The sequence below is a fragment of the Geospiza fortis genome, unplaced genomic scaffold, assembly GCF_000277835.1.
Source record: "Geospiza fortis unplaced genomic scaffold, GeoFor_1.0 scaffold54, whole genome shotgun sequence".
In the NCBI taxonomy this organism is placed as follows: Eukaryota; Metazoa; Chordata; class Aves; order Passeriformes; family Thraupidae; genus Geospiza; species Geospiza fortis.
In genome coordinates, this window is record NW_005054301.1 from 115,667 (window position 1) to 136,718 (window position 21,052).

General features: G+C 39.3%; 1 protein-coding gene across 1 annotated transcript in view; it reads right to left on the reverse strand.

Annotated features, from left to right (window-relative positions):
• Positions 1 to 8,036: 8,036 nt before the first annotated feature.
• The window catches only part of KCNK13 (potassium two pore domain channel subfamily K member 13), a 46,432-nt gene continuing 33,416 nt past the window's right edge, over positions 8,037 to 21,052 (reverse strand). The window contains exon 4 of the mRNA XM_031064493.1: positions 8,037 to 9,565. Coding sequence (XP_030920353.1) covers positions 8,673 to 9,565 — 893 coding nt within the window. The 3' untranslated portion in view covers positions 8,037 to 8,672. The remainder of the gene's footprint in view (positions 9,566 to 21,052) is intronic.

Sequence of the window (21,052 nt, forward strand, 5' to 3'; positions counted from 1 at the left end):
CGGGGGAATCATCGCGCCCGCCCTGCCCGGCCGGGAGCCAGCAGCGCCCCCGCTGGCCGTGACTGGGGCTGCAGGGACGGGGCAGCGCCGCGCTGAGGTTTTCACCAGGTCCCTGGTTGGGTTTGGTTTGGTTTTGCTGCCATAGCTGCTGTTTGTTTGCCTTGTTATGTACATACACACACTAGTAAAGAACTGTTATTCCTTTCCCCAGTTCTTTGCCTGAGAGCCTTTTAATTTCAAAGTTACAGTAATTCCGAGGGAAGGGGGTCATATTTTTTCCATTCCATTCCATTCCAAGGGAGGTTCCCACCTTCCTTTGACAGACACCTGTCTTTCAAACCAAGACAATGTGTAAAATCCAACCCAAGTCCTTCCATCTATTGCCAAAGTGGTTTTGTATTTTTCAGCCTGAATTCTTCCAGGTGATCTTTCTATTAGTTTCATCTATTTCTGTAGCACTGGGAACACAACTGTTTTACAATATGCAACTGTAAAAGGACAGAGTGGAGTTTTATGTTGGAGATTTGGCAAATCAAGATTTACTTTTGTATCATTTTAAAATTTAACCACTTGTCCATCAACTGAAACCTAAATCTTTTTTAGCTCATATCTGACAGCCAGGAATAAAAATATTGCAATCGCAGCTTACTGTCATTTACACTTGATGAAACTAACACCAAATGAGTGTAAAATTGATTGGGAAACAGTGCGCAGACAACAGTAGGTAGAGACCAATAGTTTTGTTTCAAACAGAAAGAAAGTATCGACTCGGTTTTGCAAAAATAGTGAGTCACTGTTTTTATTACTAACTTGGATGATGGACTACAGGACACAATTTTAGGTCTGAAGATGATTCCAGGCACTCAGGGTGGCAAAGATGCTGAAAGACTAGGATTCAAACCAATATGCATATGGGAAAGAGATCTGGAAAAACCAGAAGCAGCTCAATAACAATCCATTAAAGTTGTACATCAGAATAATCACCTGCATAATTGGAAGCACTACAGTTTAGGTGATAGTTTTGAAAAAAAGAATTTGGCATTGATATTATATGAAAAACTGAAGATGAATTAACAGTGTTTTAAAATAGCAAACACCAGTCCAGACACAGGAACAGGATAGGTAAGTAAGATGAGGAAAATAATCGTGCTGCTCCATGCTCTCTTAACAATATATTTTCTCTGTCTTTGTATCTCATTTTGAGCACTGTACTTGAAAGGAAAAGTGACCAAGAGATGAAGCACAATCTGGAGCACAGCAGAGCAATGGTAGAAAATGTCACATAAGGAAGAGGATATTTCTAGCCTGAGATAGCAAAGACTGAGATGAGACTGTAAAAAATACCTTTCTTTCAAAAAGGAGGGGAATATTCTGCTCTCCATATTCAGCAGGGCTCAAATGCAAACCATGTGTCTCAGCTGTAGCAAGGGAGAGATAAATTTAGTGCCCGGGAAAATGTTTAAAATTAAGATGCTCTGCCATAGGTTTGCAATAGGTTACCTGGGACAACTGTGAAACCTCTAACACTGGAAATTCATTAGAAGCATTAAAAAAATCTCCATTTTCTTATCATCATGGGCTGTGGTTTGTGGATTCTAATTCCTGCTATTGGACAGACCTATTGCACCACCCATGGTGCTAAACAAGGACCAAATCTTCTGCAAATAGGGGGAACCATTTCTGTAGCTTCTGTTGTTCATGCACAGGGCCTTAAAGCCTTGGGAATCCAAAGAAGGTAAAAGAGTGAAAGGCAAGGATAGAGCCGTGAACAAAGAAGTTAAAATCCTGGCAGATTAAAGGGATCTTTTTTTTTAGAGATGCTAAAATATCACAACACTTGTTGTTTACCCTTTGCATCTATGCTGCAGTCTGAGGAGGTGTAAGCTCTGTTTGACACCTTCTCAGCTGATGGGGCATTCAGAACTATCTGTGCCTCACTTGCTTTTCCTCCTGACTTGCTTTGTGTGGTACATATACCATGGTATATTTGGCTAACAGAAGAATTTGATGAACTGAATAAAAAAGTAAATGGAAAGAAAAAAAAAAAAAAAGAGGGAGAAAGGTCCTGCAGGTGTGGACTGAGAGCAGAAAGCCGAGGGAAAGAACAAGATGACACAAGCATTCAGCACAGAGCAACTTTTCCTTTCTTTACCCTTACAAAACTGCAGGAATTTTCATGGAAAACGTGTTATTTATTAGAGTTTTTTCAGCTGATGAAATGAATGACTACCAAATAATTTTTAGAGATAATATTCTGGGTATTTTCAATTTTAAATTTGTCTTCTTTAGAAGTAGATGATTATTTTGTAGACCAAAAAATGCTTCCTGGGCAATAACTCATTGCAGAACACAACACTGCATGAGTAGAATTAGTATTTGCACAGTTGTTGGTAAAAACAAAGCAAAAAGCTAGTCACATTTATTTGGATTATTTTGTAAAATGAAATTAATCCTTGTGCAAAATGCCAGATAAAGAATCCAGAAGCAAAGTCTCCATTGATTTCAGCAGAGCAGAATCCATTCTTGAGCAAGAATCCAGCCAAATCCAATGTGTAGAGCCAAAGTGCCATGGGTTGCTTGCCAATAGGATCCTGCCTAGGAGCCTATTGCAGACAGACTGACCTTTACAGGCCCTGCCATCTCAAATAAGACTGCCAATAACAACGATACCTGGGGATCAAAATACCCATCTGCTGGGTATGAGGCTGAGAAAAGCAGCAATCTGGGTGCTATTTACAAAGAGATTTGTTTTACTTAGAGCTAAGCATTTGCCCAAATGTAATGGTGCAGAGGAAGTTTGTCACTTTCTCTTGGTAGGGGTGTTGTTCAGTCAGGACACTGTGAACAGAGTGCTGGAGGAGCATCACCCAGAAATCACAGATGGGCAGGAACTAGCTAGGCCTGCTTTGGAAAAGGGTGACAGGATGGCATCCAAAGGCATCTTCCACAGCAAATTATTCTGTGCATCTCTGAATGGTGTTCTGGACAGCATTCTCTCTGTCTATTTCTGGCCCTGGGCACTAAGAGCAGACAGCAGGACACCCAGAGGTTAATGGCCAGCAATTGCTGCTACTGCAGCACTAAGGACTCTTCTGGACACTACTCAGTGTCTCCCTGACCATTGCAGAAATGAGAACAATGGTGATTCCAGCCTTTTGAATGTTAACAAACTTAGAACAGCGCCCACTGCTCAGACCATCAGCTCATTGCCTCATTTAACAGATGAACAAATAAAAGTCCTTTCACATGAGCTGTGACTACTGATTAATAAGGCCAAACCTCTTTGGTGAGCTGGAGAAATTACTCTGATGTAAACATGAGTTAGGATAAAGAGGAGGATTTCTGCAGCTCCAAGCAATACATGTAAAGGTTATGTAAGGTCATTTTCATTTTTCTTCGTGTGCATCTTTTTCTTCTAAAGATATGAAAAACACAAGGTTAAATTTTCTCAGATAAGACAAACAGAAAACACTGACAGTGTTCTAAAAGGCTTTAAAAGGGGGAATAGCTTTGAAAAGCATTTTGAAAGATAACATTTGTGAAAACAAAGCCATCTTGTCCTTCTGGGAGCTTCTGAATGTACCTAATAGGAAATCCATTTGAATCCAGAAATTGCACCCTTGCTTGGAAAGACTTGATTCTGCCTTTCATCAAGCTTCCCCCTTATAGAAAGCTAGACAACCTGTGGAGAATAATATTTCATTTAAAACATATCTCACTATTGTGCCTCTCAAAATCTTTGCAAATTTAAATTTATTCTATTATCACAAATAATTTCAAATAATGAAAACTGAAGGCATGCATTAGAGAGAAACTGTAAAAAACCAAAATATAACATAGTGTATTTATTCTATAAGGTTGTTCTTAGACTTATTTATGCTCTTCTAAGTCTGCAGTCATGTTGTTTTTGTGTGGTTTGATATAAAACAGCTCTATAAACACAGACTATATCAAAAAGCTTCTGACTACTTGGATGTAAATTGTCTTTGTGTTCACAATTTCTCTTAAATCTAATAAAAAATAAGACTATGTTGGTCCACCTTGATGAACAATGGCTTTCATTTTCCTAGTGAAATATGACCTTTCAAGTAATAAGCAGAGTATTGAGTAGATATTGTTGCCAATGCTCATAGATGTTTGGAAAATAAGGAGTAGGGAGGGGATTATATTCTTATTTCTGGGATCAAGCAAAAAAGTACTGTGAACATTCTCAAACAGACTCATTGTCCTTGTGTATTTGGTAGTATTTTCTGCCCAGGGGAAAGAAAACACTTGGTGTTTCTCCACAGCTTGTACATGAAATTAGATAAAAAAACTTTATTAGTTCTTGAAGAAATGAAGAAAGTGCTGTGTTAGCTCAGTGTTAGTAGCCTAAATTAAAACAACAGAAGATTCCAACTGCATTGCTTGGAAATGCTGACCCTTCTCTAAGCTAAGGCTCACTCAGCTTCTGTTCCCAGAGTAGGGATATCAGGGGGTCACACAAAGAGTTCCACTTCCACAGCTGCTGGAGAGGAGTCATGCAAACAACTTAATACCCTCCACCTCCAGATAAAGTTTATTCAAATATAATATTATTCAAGAAGGTCTTTTCCCAACCTAACCTCTTTCTCTTGATCAATTCAGTTGGAGAAATGAAGCTGCTTTATTTTTTTATACCTAGCCCAACTTTCTCTTTGTTCTTCAATTTGTAAATGTGTCAAATATAATTAAAACTGACAGAGGCCAAGATTAAACCAAACAAAATGTAAACATTGTTTGTGTTATTTGGTTGATACAAAGCTTTCACTATAAAATGCTTTTAGATAAATTAATTCAGCTATTAGAGTGCTGCAGCACTGAAACTTTGCTCCAATTGTTTGAACTTTCCAGGGACACTGTCAGGTCATCTTAGATTCAAAACCTAATACATGGCTGGGGTTCTGAAATTGCCCAAGGGAATCGGGTACCTGACTTCCACTAAAAGTTGGTGTGTGGTGGGAAGTTAATTGACTTCCAGCAGGGCTTAAATGCCTTTGAAGAGTTTATTCATGTCCTTGCAAAAAGCAGCCCATGTCCTTCGTGGAGATAAATGAATGTAATTGCTTTCACACCCACCTACCTGCAAAGTGCCTGATACACACATTTTACAAAACCTAAACAAGCAAGAAAACCCTGAGCTACCTCTACTTTTATTTGATTGTATTTTGGTTAGCACTAAATATTTCCTTTCAATGTAAAATAATTATAATGTTCAATAATGATATTATTAAGTTGTGGCATAATGATAAGGTTATATTTCAGCAGATTACTCCATTAAGGACTTTCAGTTTCAGCCTGGCAGGCTGCAACCTGTAGTTTAACCCACTGATTTTAGTGGTACTCCTGACCTTTCAAAGTGCAGATGCAGAATCTCTATGCATCCAAGGTTTTCCCCCAGGCGTTTTTGCCTTAAAAACCTCACCCCTATATCGCAATAGGCACCATGAAAACTCATGGCAGGCAACAGAGAAACTCAGTACTTTTGAAAACAGGTTTCTGTCTTGTTGACTGAGATTTTAGTGTTAAGCAATATGGCATTAAAATTTGCACAGCTTTGAAATAGATTCCTGACTGTTTCCTTTAATTCCTCATTGCTACTTTAAAAAATAATGCAAGAAATGTGATGTTATCTGTATTTTTATTGTAATTTACTTTTCATACAGGATGGGCGTTTGTCACTCCTGTGTTAAATTCTGCTCTTTTTTTAGTATGTGTGCATTTGTATCTCCACTTATTTTATTATCTTTAATATCTTTATTAAATTGAATATATTGATATTAAAGTATAATCAGAGCTTTTGGGGATTTGTCTCTTCAAGGCCTTTAGTAAAACAGCTGTAATACCATGGGACAATAGCCAGAAATTTCTTTCTCTGATCTTAAAAGTCTTATTTATCCACAGATATTCTCTAAGAATTCTACAGTCTCCTTGGCAAAGTTACCTCATTCAATGTTGAGTGTGGCTGCCGTAAGGGGAACTCAGTGACAAAGTCTCTTAGGGACAGGATGATGTCATGGTACAAGATGGCACAAGGACAGAATATGCTGGTCCTTTATCTCTGGCAATTGACATCTGTATAGAGGTGATTAGTGCAGCTATTCCCTCATTACCTGCAGTGGACATGAAATCCAACCACAAAACCAGTGAGGAGATCTTGCACCTGGCAGGCTTGGGCCATGGGGAAGGCAGTGCTTGAGTGAGCAAATGTCAGGGCTGATCAATGAAAACAGAGCTAGTATACAGCAAAGATCCCTCACAGCCTTGCCAAGTCTCTTGGATAAAGATTATTTATTAGTCCCTTGCTTTCATAACCATAGATGTTTTCAGACCTATTGAAAATAGCTGACAAAGATTCCTCTGTGATGATGAGAGACCAATGCTGGTTACCAGAAAGAATGGAACAGAGCAACACAACTGTCTCATGTCTTGAAACCATCTGAAGATCCTCTTAATGACTGCTGAAGCAATGGGTTAAGTCCTATACTATTTCTGCTAGTTGGCAGAGGAATACATTGATAACAATGAGATCTTAGGCTTACAGGCAGTGAACAGAGGTGTTTCTGAATGAATTTGGAAAGAAGGCTACAGAGCAGTACTTCTCTGCTTTATAGCCAGGTATTTTTACTCAGTAAGATTAAGATAAAGAAGGCCTTGAAATTTAAAATAAAAAGTGTAACAGTGTAATGGATCTTGGGTATTATAATTTCATCTTAAATAGTTCAGTAGCAACTTTTGCTAATACATAACCCCCCCAAAAACCGAATAAAACTACATTTCTCACAAAAGTTAGGTTTGGAAGCTGATTCAGATTTTACATGGATGCAAATGTGAAGGGATACTGTTAAAAGTATTCCATTGCTGCACAGATTAGTTGACAGAGATCAGAATGTGGACAGAGTACTTCAGTTTGAAGCTTTCCTTGTAACTAAGAACAGCAGGATTTGACTTTAAATCAACATTTTTTCCCCTAATAAAGTCAAAAGAGCTTGCAATTTTTTCACTAGTTAAGTACATTTGTTGAATATCTTGGGTTAGCTTATTATATTAAAGGATTCCAAGCTTTTGTTTTCAAATTCAAATATTGATAAAATGAGTATAAAAATGTTATTCTACAATATTAGAAACCTAAGTGAAAGAACTTTAGGCTAGAATGAAGAAAAATAATTAAATCCTAATACAAATTAAAGTGAAGAGGCTATCTGCATTATTCTGTATGAGAGAACCACATAATGATGTTCTAAATTTCCTAATATTGCAGCATTCTGAAAGGCTTTCCAGCTGTGAGAAAACATTTAGTCCTGATGCATATACTACTCTTGCCAGGGGATGGGGTCCTTTGTGACCAGTTCTGCTTATTTACACTCTCGTATATTGTTTGGCTTTAATGTGTTGCAAGTTTAAAGGAGAACCAGGAATTCAGCCCAGTCTTCCTTAAATTCTTGCTAAATTTTATGTTAATTTAATTCCTTATTTCTCTAGCTACCTAGTACAAAGGATGATTTCACTGTCATTAAAGATCACTTTTCCTGTTTTCATGATCTTCTCACTGTTACTATTCTTCTCATTGAAATTTCCTTTCTAGTCATAATGAGCACTCAGAGCATTTCATTGAGAAAAACAAGGAATTAAAACATTTTCTATTTCCCTAATCAAGACACTCATTATTATCACTGAAAGCCAGGGAAACAGATGAAGAATGACAGAGTTACACAAAAGAGAAAAAGGACACTGCCAAAGTGATTCTGTGATCACAGTCATTTATAATAACATTGGATGCTGGCATAGCAATCTAATTGCATACTAAAGCCTGTTGTGTAAACTCAGTTACTAGTTGCATTACAGATGCTGATGCTTCAGTCACAATTGAGGCAAATATGAACAGAAATTTGGAAAGTCCTTGATTGCTATTGTGGAATAATTCATACCACTCATCAGTATGTCAATTTTCAATTTAATTTGACATTTTTGAAGCAGAAAGCCACAGTGATTCAACTCTAGAAGAAAAAGTATCCTTGGAAAAAATCATGTTTTGAAAATGAAGAAAACAAAAGTAGGATAAGTTTTTATTCTATCACTTTTGACAGTATCCTATTATAGGAAAGACTAAATAAATTTTAAAGGCAAAATTCTCTCCCCATTCACACTATAATAGCTCCAGAATATACCTACCAACTTTCATACTATTTTCCATTAAATTAGATCTGCAATATCACAAAGGCTGATTCATCTTTTGGTCTCAGATAAGTCACTTCCAGGAAACAGGCATGATGAGAGTGAGACAGAGAGCTCTAAACAATCTCTGAATTAAGAATGTGTTCAGTAGACACACTTGGTTTCTTCTCATCCCACGGATTTCTTATCCTGAAATCTGTATGTCACATAATGGAGAAGAACAGGACACAGAAATTTTATCTGAAGGCTAAATTAAAATCCTCCTGCAGTAACCTGCTTGAGGAGCTGGGATGGGTACAATGCAAAAACATTAAGTGACAGCCCCCCAAAAAGTCAAGAGGTCTTCCATCAGGAGGCATGCCCTCCACATGATCCCACTCTCAGGTGGTTCTCTCTCCCTAGCTATTTCACTTGATTCACGTTGTTTCAATACCTGTTGAAATGGTTCACATTCTTTCACTGCTATTACTGTCCTTATTTTACCTATCCACACTTGTCTCTGCCAGTCTGTTATTCATAATTGCCAGGGCTCCAACCCCACTAGAGAATCCATTTTGCTTCGAGTTAGAGCTCATTTGCCTTGGATACCCATTAGCAGTTTCTGACAGCTGTTTCTGCATGATGGCCAGTGAGACTTTATTGGAGGCCAGGAAGTCTTTCATGGAGATCATCTCCCCTGACAGACGGCGTCCGTCCGTGTCGCTCTCATTGACGCCGTCAGTCTCGATGGAGATGTTCCTCCGGCTGCGCACATTTCCTGGCATCACCACATTCCTCCGTGAACGAAATAATCTTCTTTGGCACCTGTGGCAGCACTTGCAGGCCAATTTTTTTAATATCCAGTTTATGGACTGCTTGATGACAATAGAGATCACATTAAATAAGGAATAGATGCAGCACACCCCCATGAGTATGAAGACAAAGTTGCCAAAGCGGTAAAGACCCTGGCTCTCATACCTGACGTTCTGGCTACTGACCAGATCACCAAAACCAATGGTGCTGAAGGCCACAAAGCAGAAGTAAAGTGAGTCAAAATAACTCCACCCTTCAATCGGTGTGTACATTGCAGAGGCACAGCAGGAAATGATGAGGGATGCTACACATAAAATCAGCATTACATAGTACACAGAGGGCTTCCAGCCCGCCAGGCTGTCCACCTCGGAGCTCCCCGAGCCCCGGCGGCCGTTGTGAGGGAGAACCCCTTTCCTCCTCAGCTGTCTCTCGTGGCAGGACTTCATGACGTAGGCTATGACAGTGATCAAGCGCTCCAGGAACAGGTTAAAGAACAAAATGGTCCCTGCACATCCTATAAGGCCGTAAAAGATCAGAAAAATTTTGCCTCCAATGGTGGCTGGGGTGGTCATACCAAACCCTGGAAGACAAAAAGGAACAGTTAAAAAAAATAAACCTGTAGGTACCATGTTAGGACTTCCATCATGTGCAAAATGGATGAACTGGTAGCAAATCCTTGTGGTACAGCTCAGTTTTGAGAAAAAATACATTCTCCCCAGATGTCACCCACTTGTGCTTGACTAAGTCTGAGCTGTAAGGGGAAGAAACACGTGCCAGCATTTCCTCCAGAACCAGAATGAAACAAAAAGCAGAACAAAACACATGGACAGGAAAAGAGAATTTAGAGGAGGCCTGAATTTTGGTTTGGTTGCTAGGTTCACTCTTTCTCTCTTTGTGCTTTGGACTGCTTCCAGGCTTTGGGGTTATTGCAGCTGCTTTCTTCTGTCTGATGCTTTTCTCCACCATGGCTCTGTCCCAGGGGTGGCTCTTGCCTTCCAGAGATCCATCTGCACCAAATCTTTGGAACACAAGGTGAAATTTCTGAGGTTCACTTGACTCCTGGTGGTAGTGCAGGCAGCATATCACCCAGCACTCAGCACCCACTGTAGCCTGGCTGTGGAAGCCCGGGCTGGGAGCACACACCAGGTTACAGCCCCTGACAAGATTATCATGAGCATCCCAGTAGGAGTTAAAGATGCCCTGCATCTTACTTGGCTGTCTGTCACTCATTATCAACCTCTTTATAAATCAGCATTGCTGAAATTTTTCTATTTCTCTGTGTCCCACTCCATAGCTCAAGTCTGCATGTGGATCTTATCAAAAGTCTCCTCTGCTCTGATTCTCTGTAATGGGATTTCTCAGGCCAGAGGTGCTTCAGTCTACTCTCAAATATTTCTCATTGTAAAGCCTGAAAATAATAATTTTGTTTTGGTTAAAGCTGTTGATAAGACAATCTTGCTTTAAAAAGATATTACTAAAGAATAAAAAGGTGTCCAGAACATCACTGAGCAAATTGGAGTAATGCTCATGACAAATCTTTGCTGGTGTTTTATTAAGATTATTAAAGGACTGCATAACTGACCAACTAAGCAAAAGCATTTTTGTCGACAGGACAGAAAAATCACAGGATTTTTTATTTATCTTTGTAACTATGAGATGCCAATGCTGAAATAACACATCAGGCTCTGAGAAACAAAGGAAAATACAGTCAGTATGACACACGCGTACTCAAAGACAAGAAGAGAGCAGTGTGAAAAGACCTGTTTCCAACAGTGCCAAACTGCACCTCTCTTCCCTTCACTGGCAACCTGCTGCCAGCGCAGATTCCTCTCTAACACTGGCCCTGCCTCACACTGTGAAGTGCCAGCCCTTACTCTGAGCCCTCCAGCTTGAGCCCCACTAACAAGAGCTCCAAGCCTGGGCTCTCCAGGGTCTGCACTGCACTTCTGCCTGCATCCACAATCTAACACCAAGTGGTCCTACAGGAGGCTCCAGCCTCCTCATTAAATTTCTGTGCTAGGGAGAGCTGGACTGCAGCTCTGTGGTGTGGAAAACAACATGACAAGTGACAAACCACAGACAAAACATTCTTCACGACAAGAACTTTTTCCTGTTGTTGCCCTGGGCACTCAAATATTTCCTCTTGTTTTCCATCCTCCCTTTTTGTTCCATGGCTTGATCCCTCTATAATTGTAGTTTTTAATGCTTATTTTTGGTGCAGGCTGGCTTAAATGCAAGTCATGACCTCCACCCTGTGGACAGACACAAAAAAACAATGGACAAGAGGAATCTCAGCAGCTGGTGAGATCTGCCCAAAGAAGCTGTGGGGAGGGAAGTGAGGGGCTGCCATGTCCCTGCCCCAGCCTGTTCCTTGAGAATGGAAGCAGCTGTAGGCTGGGCAGAGATGGAAAGGCAGGGAGTCCCTGGTGCAGGGTGAACAGCATTTTGGGACTAGCAGGCATCCCCTACAGCATAAAGCAAATGCCCTGGAAAGAGAAAGGCTCACACTCCCAGAGGCACTTCTATGTCTTTGAGCTGCTTTCCACAGGTCCCTCTCGGGATCCTGCCTCTGGCATCATGGCCAGAGCCTGAACTCCTCAGGCTGTTTCTTTAGCTGACTGGATTTTGTTGCTGGGTTTGTCCTGCTACACACTAGCAAAGGCTTTACAAAGGCATTCAATAGGCATTCCAGGGAATCATGGTGACTTATGAATACATGACTTAGCGAGCAATTAGAGCACCAATGTGACCCATCGAGCCCAACAGCGAAAGAGCAAGAAGTTACATTGCAGATTGGGAAGCAAATACAAAATGAAATTATGAAATCATATGAAAGAGGAAATAAAAGCAGCGGCTGACACTTGGAGACTATTTGAAAGTACAAAATTGCTTCTTGTGATGAAGAAAAAAAAGACACAACTGCGGGAAAAAAATGCTGGTGATTTTATGATAGGAGAGAATGCTGATCACTTAGTTTAGGAGAAAATCACTTAGTTTAGTGATTTTTATTTTACAAGCTGCTTGACGTTTCTCGAAAGCACTGTTTCAAGTAGCAATTGAGATTATAGTTAATCAAGTGGAAATCAGATCATTCTGGGTTGGGAAAATAAAATGTTTTTAAGGTAATAAAAAGAGTTTCAATCAATTTGTTAGACATGTCTGCAAATATGGCATTAGATAATCACTATTGATAGAAATGCATGACAAATCCTAACTTCACCAGCCCAGCAATGAAGGCAGCATTCTTAGTAAAAATTTCAGGATCTTATTTTGAAATCAGTATAATACTGATTTACCTCTGTCCCATGATCCATTGACTTCTATAAATTAGTGTGATCTTTCTTAATATTCAGCTGAACTGACCAAGTACATTCCTGAAGCTTCAATTTTCCTCCAAATATTGTGGTTTGTTTTTTTCGCCTATTGCTTGAGCAAGAATTCTGTCGTTTTTTGTAAATATTCATATTAATTCTGAATTTCTCTGTAGCAGATCTACTTTATTAGAAGCTGGAGGAAATTGAATTCCAAGTAGAGTCAGCAAAATTTTTCTAAGTACTGCACACCTCCTATGGAAAACAAATCTTTAGATTTTGTTTTGGCAGCAAAATTTCTGTTATGAAGTCTGGTACTGCAAAGCACTCTAAAATTCACCTGTGTGTTCAGGTTATATTGTGTAGATATATTAAAAAAAACAACTAAAAAGGGAAATCACAGCAACAGTATAATATAATCACGTGCCATTATTTCTTGAAGTACTGGGTATAAATGGAGAAAAGTGAGCAGCTGTAATTCTTATCAATAGCCAGTTTCATAAGAAGGACTGAGGTCCAACAGGAAGTTCTCCTAAAGCAGAATCCTCCAACAGCAAACAGTGAATAACATCAAGCAAGTATTAATCTCCATCTAACAGTAAAAAGATTATATTGAAATCAAACAAGAGGAAAAAGGCATCAACTGCCTATTCTAGGCCAATATTAGGTAATTTCATCTTCTCTGCTGCAAACTGCTCCAGTGCTACCAGCTGCTGTAAGTGTTTCTCATGGGTCATTATCCACACTCATCTCCCTCTGCCTGGTGACACATGGTTTGGCATTTTATGTTTTAATTCTGGATGTCCTGACATTCACAGGTTACATTAATTATAACTTCATTTCCTGGTGCAACTGGTGCCATGAAAAAGTATGAGAAATAGTTCATCAGTCCTAATCCCTCAAGAATGAAGCCCCGGGCGCCCCAAATAGTTTCTGAGTAGGGAGACTGGGACAGACATAGAGATTTCACAGTTAATTTTAGATCATGCAATCGGGTCTTTTTATTGTTCTGAAAAATATCTCTCTTTTCTGATAGGTCTCATTTCTTTTCTGAATGTGTGCAGTTCATTGCTCCTGCCCTCCCCACAAAGAGGAAGTAGGTAGAAAGAGGGGGCAACAATGAGTCATTGAGTTGTTAGAAATATAAATACCAACACAAGACAGGTTCCAGTTTAGCCTACAATGAGAGCTCTTTGTGATGTTGTGTCTGTACTCCTAATGTAGTTTATATTTCTTTTTCTCTGTCAGTTCAGTTTAAACACTCATTGGGGAAATGATGAATTTCCAGTGAAACAGACAATGGATAATAATCGAGGTTCATGATAGGTGTGAACCAAACTAAATAGGACAAAGAGTTTCAACTGTAGTGGAAGAAAAAAATCAAGAAAACAGTAACTAGTAAAGAGAAATACAGGAAGACTTAGATACCTGCAAAGATGCTGACCCTCTTTTTTCAGACACATTCTGTACTGAACTTTCTACATAAGGATGTTTTGTGCTTCTAAAAGAGAGAGAAGAAACAACCCTAACAGAAGCTGTACTTCAAAGGCTTAGTTGAGAAAATGTCCTGTACTTTGCACTGTTCCAAGAGTGTGCAGACACCAATACTTTGGCAAAATTCACCTCTGCCATGATAATCACCTCTGGTGCTCTCTGAGCAGGATAAGTACTCCTGACAAAACTACTTCTGCTGGAGTAATTCTCCCCTGTAGAGACTCCTGTAAGAACAGCTAAAGGACTCTCAAATCTTGTCACATCTCTGCTCTCGTGACACTGCTATGTCAGCAAGCTTGTAAAAGTGTCCTGTTCCAGAAAGGAAGGAGGACATTAAGTCCTTCTTTCCAGAAAGAGAAGAAAAAGACTCATTTCTGTGAAGACTTCCACTCTATGAGAGGCCACATTGATGGAAGCAGGCATGGTGCTGTCACAGCTACCTGATGGTAACAAACCTGCGCTTAGGTCCAATTTCTGATATGAAAAAATATCTTTAGTGCTGTTGATTTTGCTAAGTCTATGCAGAAAAGCACACACACACACATGCATGCAAGCACCTCATTTCCCATCAGTGGATGATCAGCATCTGAACTGTGCAGCTGGCTGGTGAGACATAAATCCATGCATGTTCAACATCTTGATCTTGTCTCTTATGAGGAAGTGAGAATGAGCTAGCCATGAAACTTTCCTTTAATGGAAAAATTATTTGACAAAAAAATATTTTATCAGGACAGTCTGGGATGTGGTACCATTTATTTAATTGCTAATGCTGTTTTCTCGAGCAGATGGCTAAGTGGTGGGAAAAGACTCATCCTGCCCAGGGAGGCAGGGATACATGGCTATAACAGCATTCCTTTGTGCTCTATGCTCTTCTGTTTCCAGATTTGTCTGTCTGAGCAACCTCTGCACCTCCTGCCCAGCATCTCCAGCACTCCAGAGCTGTAAAACCTGGAAATGTCTCCAGGGCTACTTGAGCTGAGTCATAACTGCAGACTGCTGTGATGAGTGCTCAGCTGCTTGGAGACCTAGGACCTGCCCTGAGTGCTGCTGCAGCTGCTTCCATCTGTGTCAGAGTGCACCTGCTGTGCCATGCACAGGCAGGATGAGAGGGATGTAACCTCCTGCAGACCTCCTGGCAGGGTTCAGTCCATTCCAAAAGCACAAACACTGATGCTGGAACTAATGGTGTAGGATGTGTTGATGAAACAGTACATATATAAGATCTTTTTCCCTCTCTAACTTGTTTGGAGACTCATCACAGAGTGCTGACAGACAGCACTCTGGACACTGTTTCAGGGAGGCTGAAAGGCTGGCTGGAGATAATGATTTGAGGACTGCATGGATGCCGTGATCAGTCTGTGCCATCACCGGGATGAGAGCCTTGTGTAAGAGATTGGGCACAACATTTCTTGCCCTCTGGCTTCTGTAAACCCAACCCTGTGACACAGGTGCAGGTTGGTGTCACACCAAGTGTGTGAATTGGACTTCAAGGCTAGAAATAGAAAAACCTTGTGCTTGCACTGATTTGTTCTGGAAGGCATAAGAAAAACTGGTTTTGTGTTAGTGTGTGAGGCAATGTCTCTATTTAACACAGCAAAGTTCAGCTCACAGAGAGTCATTGTTAAACCCTCTCTGGAGAGCTGGATGCCTGTTACTGCCCTTCTCTCATCTCACATATGGAAACTGCATGTCCTGCCTTGAACAGAAACCTACCTTAAGAAAAGCTTCCAATGTTAAGAAATCTAAAAGACATAAGCAGAAGGAATGCTAAAGGGACAACATCAAATGAGCAATGTCATCATAAAATCAATTTCAATAGACATCTTCTTGACAACTCTGTTATCATGTCTGTGTAGTCCTTAAAGAATATATAACTGTAATTTTCATTATTGCAAGATTTTCACATAAGGTAAATTATGGAAACCTTGCCATTCTGTTTTATATAGTTAAGGTTATATTTTATTTAAAGTTCACACAAGGTCTTCTATAAGAAATGTACACAGCCTTATTACAGCTGCTGTGTGATCATAAATTCAATCTATAAATGTTTTATGCCTACCTTCATGTTTCTGTTTATAATTTTTATGTAGTTTTTGATGCTGGAGATGCTAGGTCTAGTGCCTTTCCATCACCCATAGATAGATCTGTACCTCTGTACAGCTCTTGTGTTACTATAGGGATAAAACAAAGTTCAGTTTTGAAACATCTTATTACTATTTTCAAACTTCATAACTCGTGAACAGTCATTTAAAGGCTTTTATTTAGCTTTAAAACATAAAATTTTATCTAATTAAATAGTGTACCTTGAATATTAAGTACATCTTTTGTATTTAATATTCAATCATATTTTCCTTTTAGTATGTTGTATGAAAAGGCACTTGTGCCTGGCTCCAAGACAACCTGAAATCCTGTGCTTAAATGTGCTTATCAGCTTCTGCCTTGGTATGGGTACAGTAATACTGATGAATGGTAGTTCTGTGGACAAGGTTCATAACTGAAAAATATACAAAATTACATCTGCATCAGATATATATACATATATAGAAACCTTGTTTTTTGTTGAATAGAAACATTTCTTTTCTGTTGAATAGTCTACCTTACTAACAAATAGCAGTAACTTCAAACCATAATTCATCTTGGCAGGATAATAGTTTATCTGAAGCGTGAATCTAATTAACACTGTTTCAAGGGTTTGTTTGCAGTCCTTCAGTCTGTGTAAACATAATAACCCCAACTGTCATGGAATAGGAACATAATACTGTGTACTCATTAAGCTATAAGTTCATCTACTCTAAGATTTTCCTTTTTAAATCATATAAAGTTGCCTATATTTCAAGAATTTTCAAAAGTTAGTTTAAAATTGCTTATTGTTACTTTATTCCTGACACATACAGCTTTTCTCTAGAATAAATTTTCAGCATTTCTTCTCTCTTTAGGGGTAAAACTATGGGAAATAAGGCAGGCTTTTTGGGCCCCTCAGGGAAAAAAAAGACAAGTGGTACCTGCCTGAATCCTCTTGGTAACCTGAGCTTGGGGACATACTCTTAGCAGCATCTCAGTACAGGAGATTTTGTAAAATTCAAGCTCTTCCCTGGCTTTATATACCAACAATTTTAAGCAACAATGTCACTTCAACTGAAGCAAAAATATCTCAGCTGTGAGTATTAGGCTCAGAAAAGTAAAGAAAAATAAATCTGCAGTATTACAGACTGTAAGAAAGTTGGACACAGATAAGAACTTATTTTTGATAAGTTGAAGAAAGAGTATATGTGCAGGTGTGTTTGTGTGCGATTACATTTTCCTAACCAATTTCAAGCCTTATCTGGATGTCAGAGAGGAAGTTTGGTAGCCATTGCTACCAGAACCACCACGTGCCAAGGGCCTCAGCATCTCTACTTCCCAGGAAATAAAAACCTCATCCAGAAAATTAGTTTGGCCTGATGCTTGGATACATCAAACTAAAAGATAGATCAAAAGACCATGGCATAAGACTAGTACAGATACCACTTTAGTTTCTTGGAGACTGACAGAAAGCCCCAAAAAAGTTAGGAATAAAGGAAAAAAATCATAGTACTCAAGCAGGTGCTGCAGGGACTACAAATATGAAGCAAAGCCCGTGAGGTCACACCATATAGAAAAGGCTGTTGGTATTGTGTGTAATGAGGATTTTGAAATATTCCATATAAAAGCAGAAGCAGATATTAACATTGTAATTAAAATTTAAAAAACTGGCAGATGATGACAGACAACATTATCAGAGATTTCAGTGAATATTCATCATTGGACAACTGCTTATGAAGAAATGACAAATCTGAGAGTGGTTGTGATGAGCATATGATGATAAACTTCAACTTTGGTTTTATTAACTCTGAATTTTTTATCCATTAATCTGTGTCTCAAGAGCCAGGAGTTACGAAGAGGACAAAGGCTATCTCTCCGGTTTTTTTACATTTTGAAAGCAAACATTTATTCTGGGGTGGGAGGCGCTGATGGATGGACACTTGGGGAAAATTTTTTCAAGCAATCATAGATTTACTGAACAGTCTAGGTTGGGAGGGGCCTTATAAGATCATCTCATCCAGCCCCCCTGTCATGGCCAGGGACACCTTCTTCCAGACCAGGTCGCTCAACCCAAGTAATGCTGGGCTTCTCCAAAGACTATATCACCTACCAAAAAAACCCATTTTTGGCACCAGGTGCAAAAATATCAAGACAAACTTAAGATACCATAACGAAGGCCAAAAAAATCAAAGAGATGTGACAATGGTAGAAAGCACAGCGAATTTTGGCTCAGCGAAAAGAGTAAGTCATTGCTGAAACCATGTGCTGGCTTCTATCCCCACAACAGCAAGGTGTGTGCCTTTGCTTTTGAAATGTCTGGCTTTTTCAAAGTGTAAAAGGACTTGCTAGAGTCCTTGGCCTTCCTGTGAGGCCAGAGATGCTCTTTTAGTGACAGCTCTAAAGGCAAATGTCTGTAAGACAAGCATAAATTCAGTGATCAAGCCTACTCACATGATTTTAACAGGTCCAAACATTTATGTAGAACAGGGAGGTCATTTGTAAAATATGACAGGGAGGCTCAGCACTCTGCTACTCCAAATCCTCCACGGTAACTTTGGCTTGCTGTCTAAGTGTTGTGCCATGGCAAATGTAAAAACACCCACAACACAATAGCTATTTCAAGGGCTGAATCTCTTCTCACCTATCTGGGTGATGATCAGTCCTGCTCTCTGTGCATATTCAGTGTCTCAGCATTTGCCTCACCCACACAAACAGTTAAACAAGGACAGGACAGGCATGCAGAGGCGGGGAGAACTGAATGAGATTCTGAGATTATAGCAAGATGCTAAGGAGTAGTTAAAAGTTACAGAGCTAGGCATTTTCTGATATAACTGAACAAGTGATGGACTGCGGGCATCCCAAAATCAGACAGTGGCTAAGGTAGGAAGGGACGTCTGGAGACTGGCCAGTCCAGCCCCCTTGCTCAGCAGGGCCTCCCTTGCATGGTAGGTGCCCAGTCAGATGGGAATTAATCTGGAGGTTAACAGGGATCTCTGGTTTCCAGTCAGATATTTATAGATTTGTGCAAATAAAAATAATACCTTAATGATGTCTGGAAACAGAAATGTTCATACATGCAAAGATAAAACTGCAGTGAATCCTTTCAGAGGTAAAATTGTGAAACTGTTTCTGAAACACTTTTGATTAAAGCTTAAATGGCCCATAATAGATTCTGACATCTTTATTTAAAGATCTTTAATTAAATTATTTATTTCCAGAGATCTTTCTTTACTTTCTCTCTGCTTTATGCGATTTTTCTCTGTAAGTGGGTTAACTGAATTAACAGCTTTTGTTTTGTGAGCAATCCCTGCACTGCTGTTGGGAGTGCAAGCCATTCTAGAGAAGCTCTCCTCTCTGCCCAGAGGTATCTGCAGCTACTATTTCCAACAAAATTTTTGAGAGCCTCCAGGGAAAGTGAGCCCTTCTCTGATGACAATCCCTGAATGGAAATGATAAGGCTGAAAAATATAAGAGTAAAAACTTGTGGGTGAAATGCCTGGCTGAACTTCTAAGAAGTCACACGCACTCTGGAGTGCAGCACAGTGTGCTGCTCATTTTATTGAAGTCTGAAGGCCATGTCCTGGCCTTCATGCTAAGGAACAGGGACTTCAGAAAGGTCCATCTTTTCAAACACTAGTTTTTAAAGAAGGAAACACATTTTAAAATGCACAAAGAGACATTTATCACAAGAATCATCCTAGAGATTTCAGATTATTTTGGAAGATAGCTTTTCCCAGTGTTTGGGAAGCTGTTAAACACAGAAGCAGGAAGGTTCAGTGGCTGGCAGCTTATATACAACACTCAGTTTTGTAAATACCCTTTTCACAGATGTGGCCTGGTTTACTTGATACTGTTAATGCTGATCAGCCAAATAACTAAATTTAATTAAATTGTTTTTCACGCTCTGCTTATGAAAATACTGAAGCTGAGAAAGCTTTTACTAAATATGTTTATCCAAAACCACAGTTGTATTGCCGCTTTAATTCATTGAGTATTCTTCCAGAGGAAGAAAAAATGCCCAATTTACTCCAAATACAATCTACTTGTAAATTTTAAAACCCCTGAAAAAATGACAAAATAAAGTCCTGGCTCTTTCTAGAAGTTTTGAAGATGCCACTTGAACTAGTAATGGGTTTAAAGGCTTCTAACCTCATAGTTCACAGTACTTATTCCCCAGCTGAACAGCATATTTTGCTTTGGAAAAGAAGAACATAATTAAATAATAGGATTTCTGAGGACTCTAAGTGTCCAGTGGCTAACTGTGTGAAAAGAAATCTGAAAGTTTTGAGGCCATTTATCAAGTCCTTTCTGCACTAGGAGTCTGTGCTGTCTTTTGTCTCTCTATAATGGCTTCCTGGAAGCTAAGTCCAAAACAGTTTGCCATACATGAAAAGGCAAGAGTGCTTTGAGACAGCATATAATGTACGTACTGAAAAATAGGTAGAAAACCCTATGCCACAAAGGATTCTCTTCTAAAATAAAAACTGTTAGTGAAGTACTTGAAGAGACAGAGTCTATCAGACTTGTGAAAGAAAGGTTTTTGAACTATACAGAAAAAAAATCATTTAGACAGGAGCTGAAGAAATTAATGCTTTCAAAGTCACAGCGACTTTTCTAACAGGTAGAGAAATCAGTCACATTCTCCAAATGAGTTTTAAATGAAGAGGAAAAGATTATGCTTTTATGTGAAGTTTTGAAAAAATTCTCAACACATACGATGAAGAATGATGCAGACAGAGAAAAATTAACCCTTTTTCAGCAGCATGGGCAGACCACAGCTGCCAAACTCCCACAGGTGAAAAAGATAGGAAAAAACCCTAAAACCAAAACCACACCAGACTGTTGTCAGGAGTATAACACGACTTAAGCATGTATTAACATAAGAATGTTGAATGACCAAATTAGATGGTCCAGTACAAAAGTATTTTGTGAAATAAAAAAAGGATTAAAAAAATTGGCTAGTAATTATTCCAAAGTACTTGGCTTCATCAAGGCTATTAGAGCTCCTGGGGTCCTGATACTTTAATGAAATCTGGTGGTCAACCATGGTTGACCTGGTGATGCCATATTTTGCTGTGTGCTGTATTGCTACCTTCCAGGACCTTTGGGAACACATGCAAACTCAGTGTATTTATAAGCGTGTGAATATATATATATTTGTATATATTTAAAGATGTGATTTTAAAGTTTGACTTCGAATA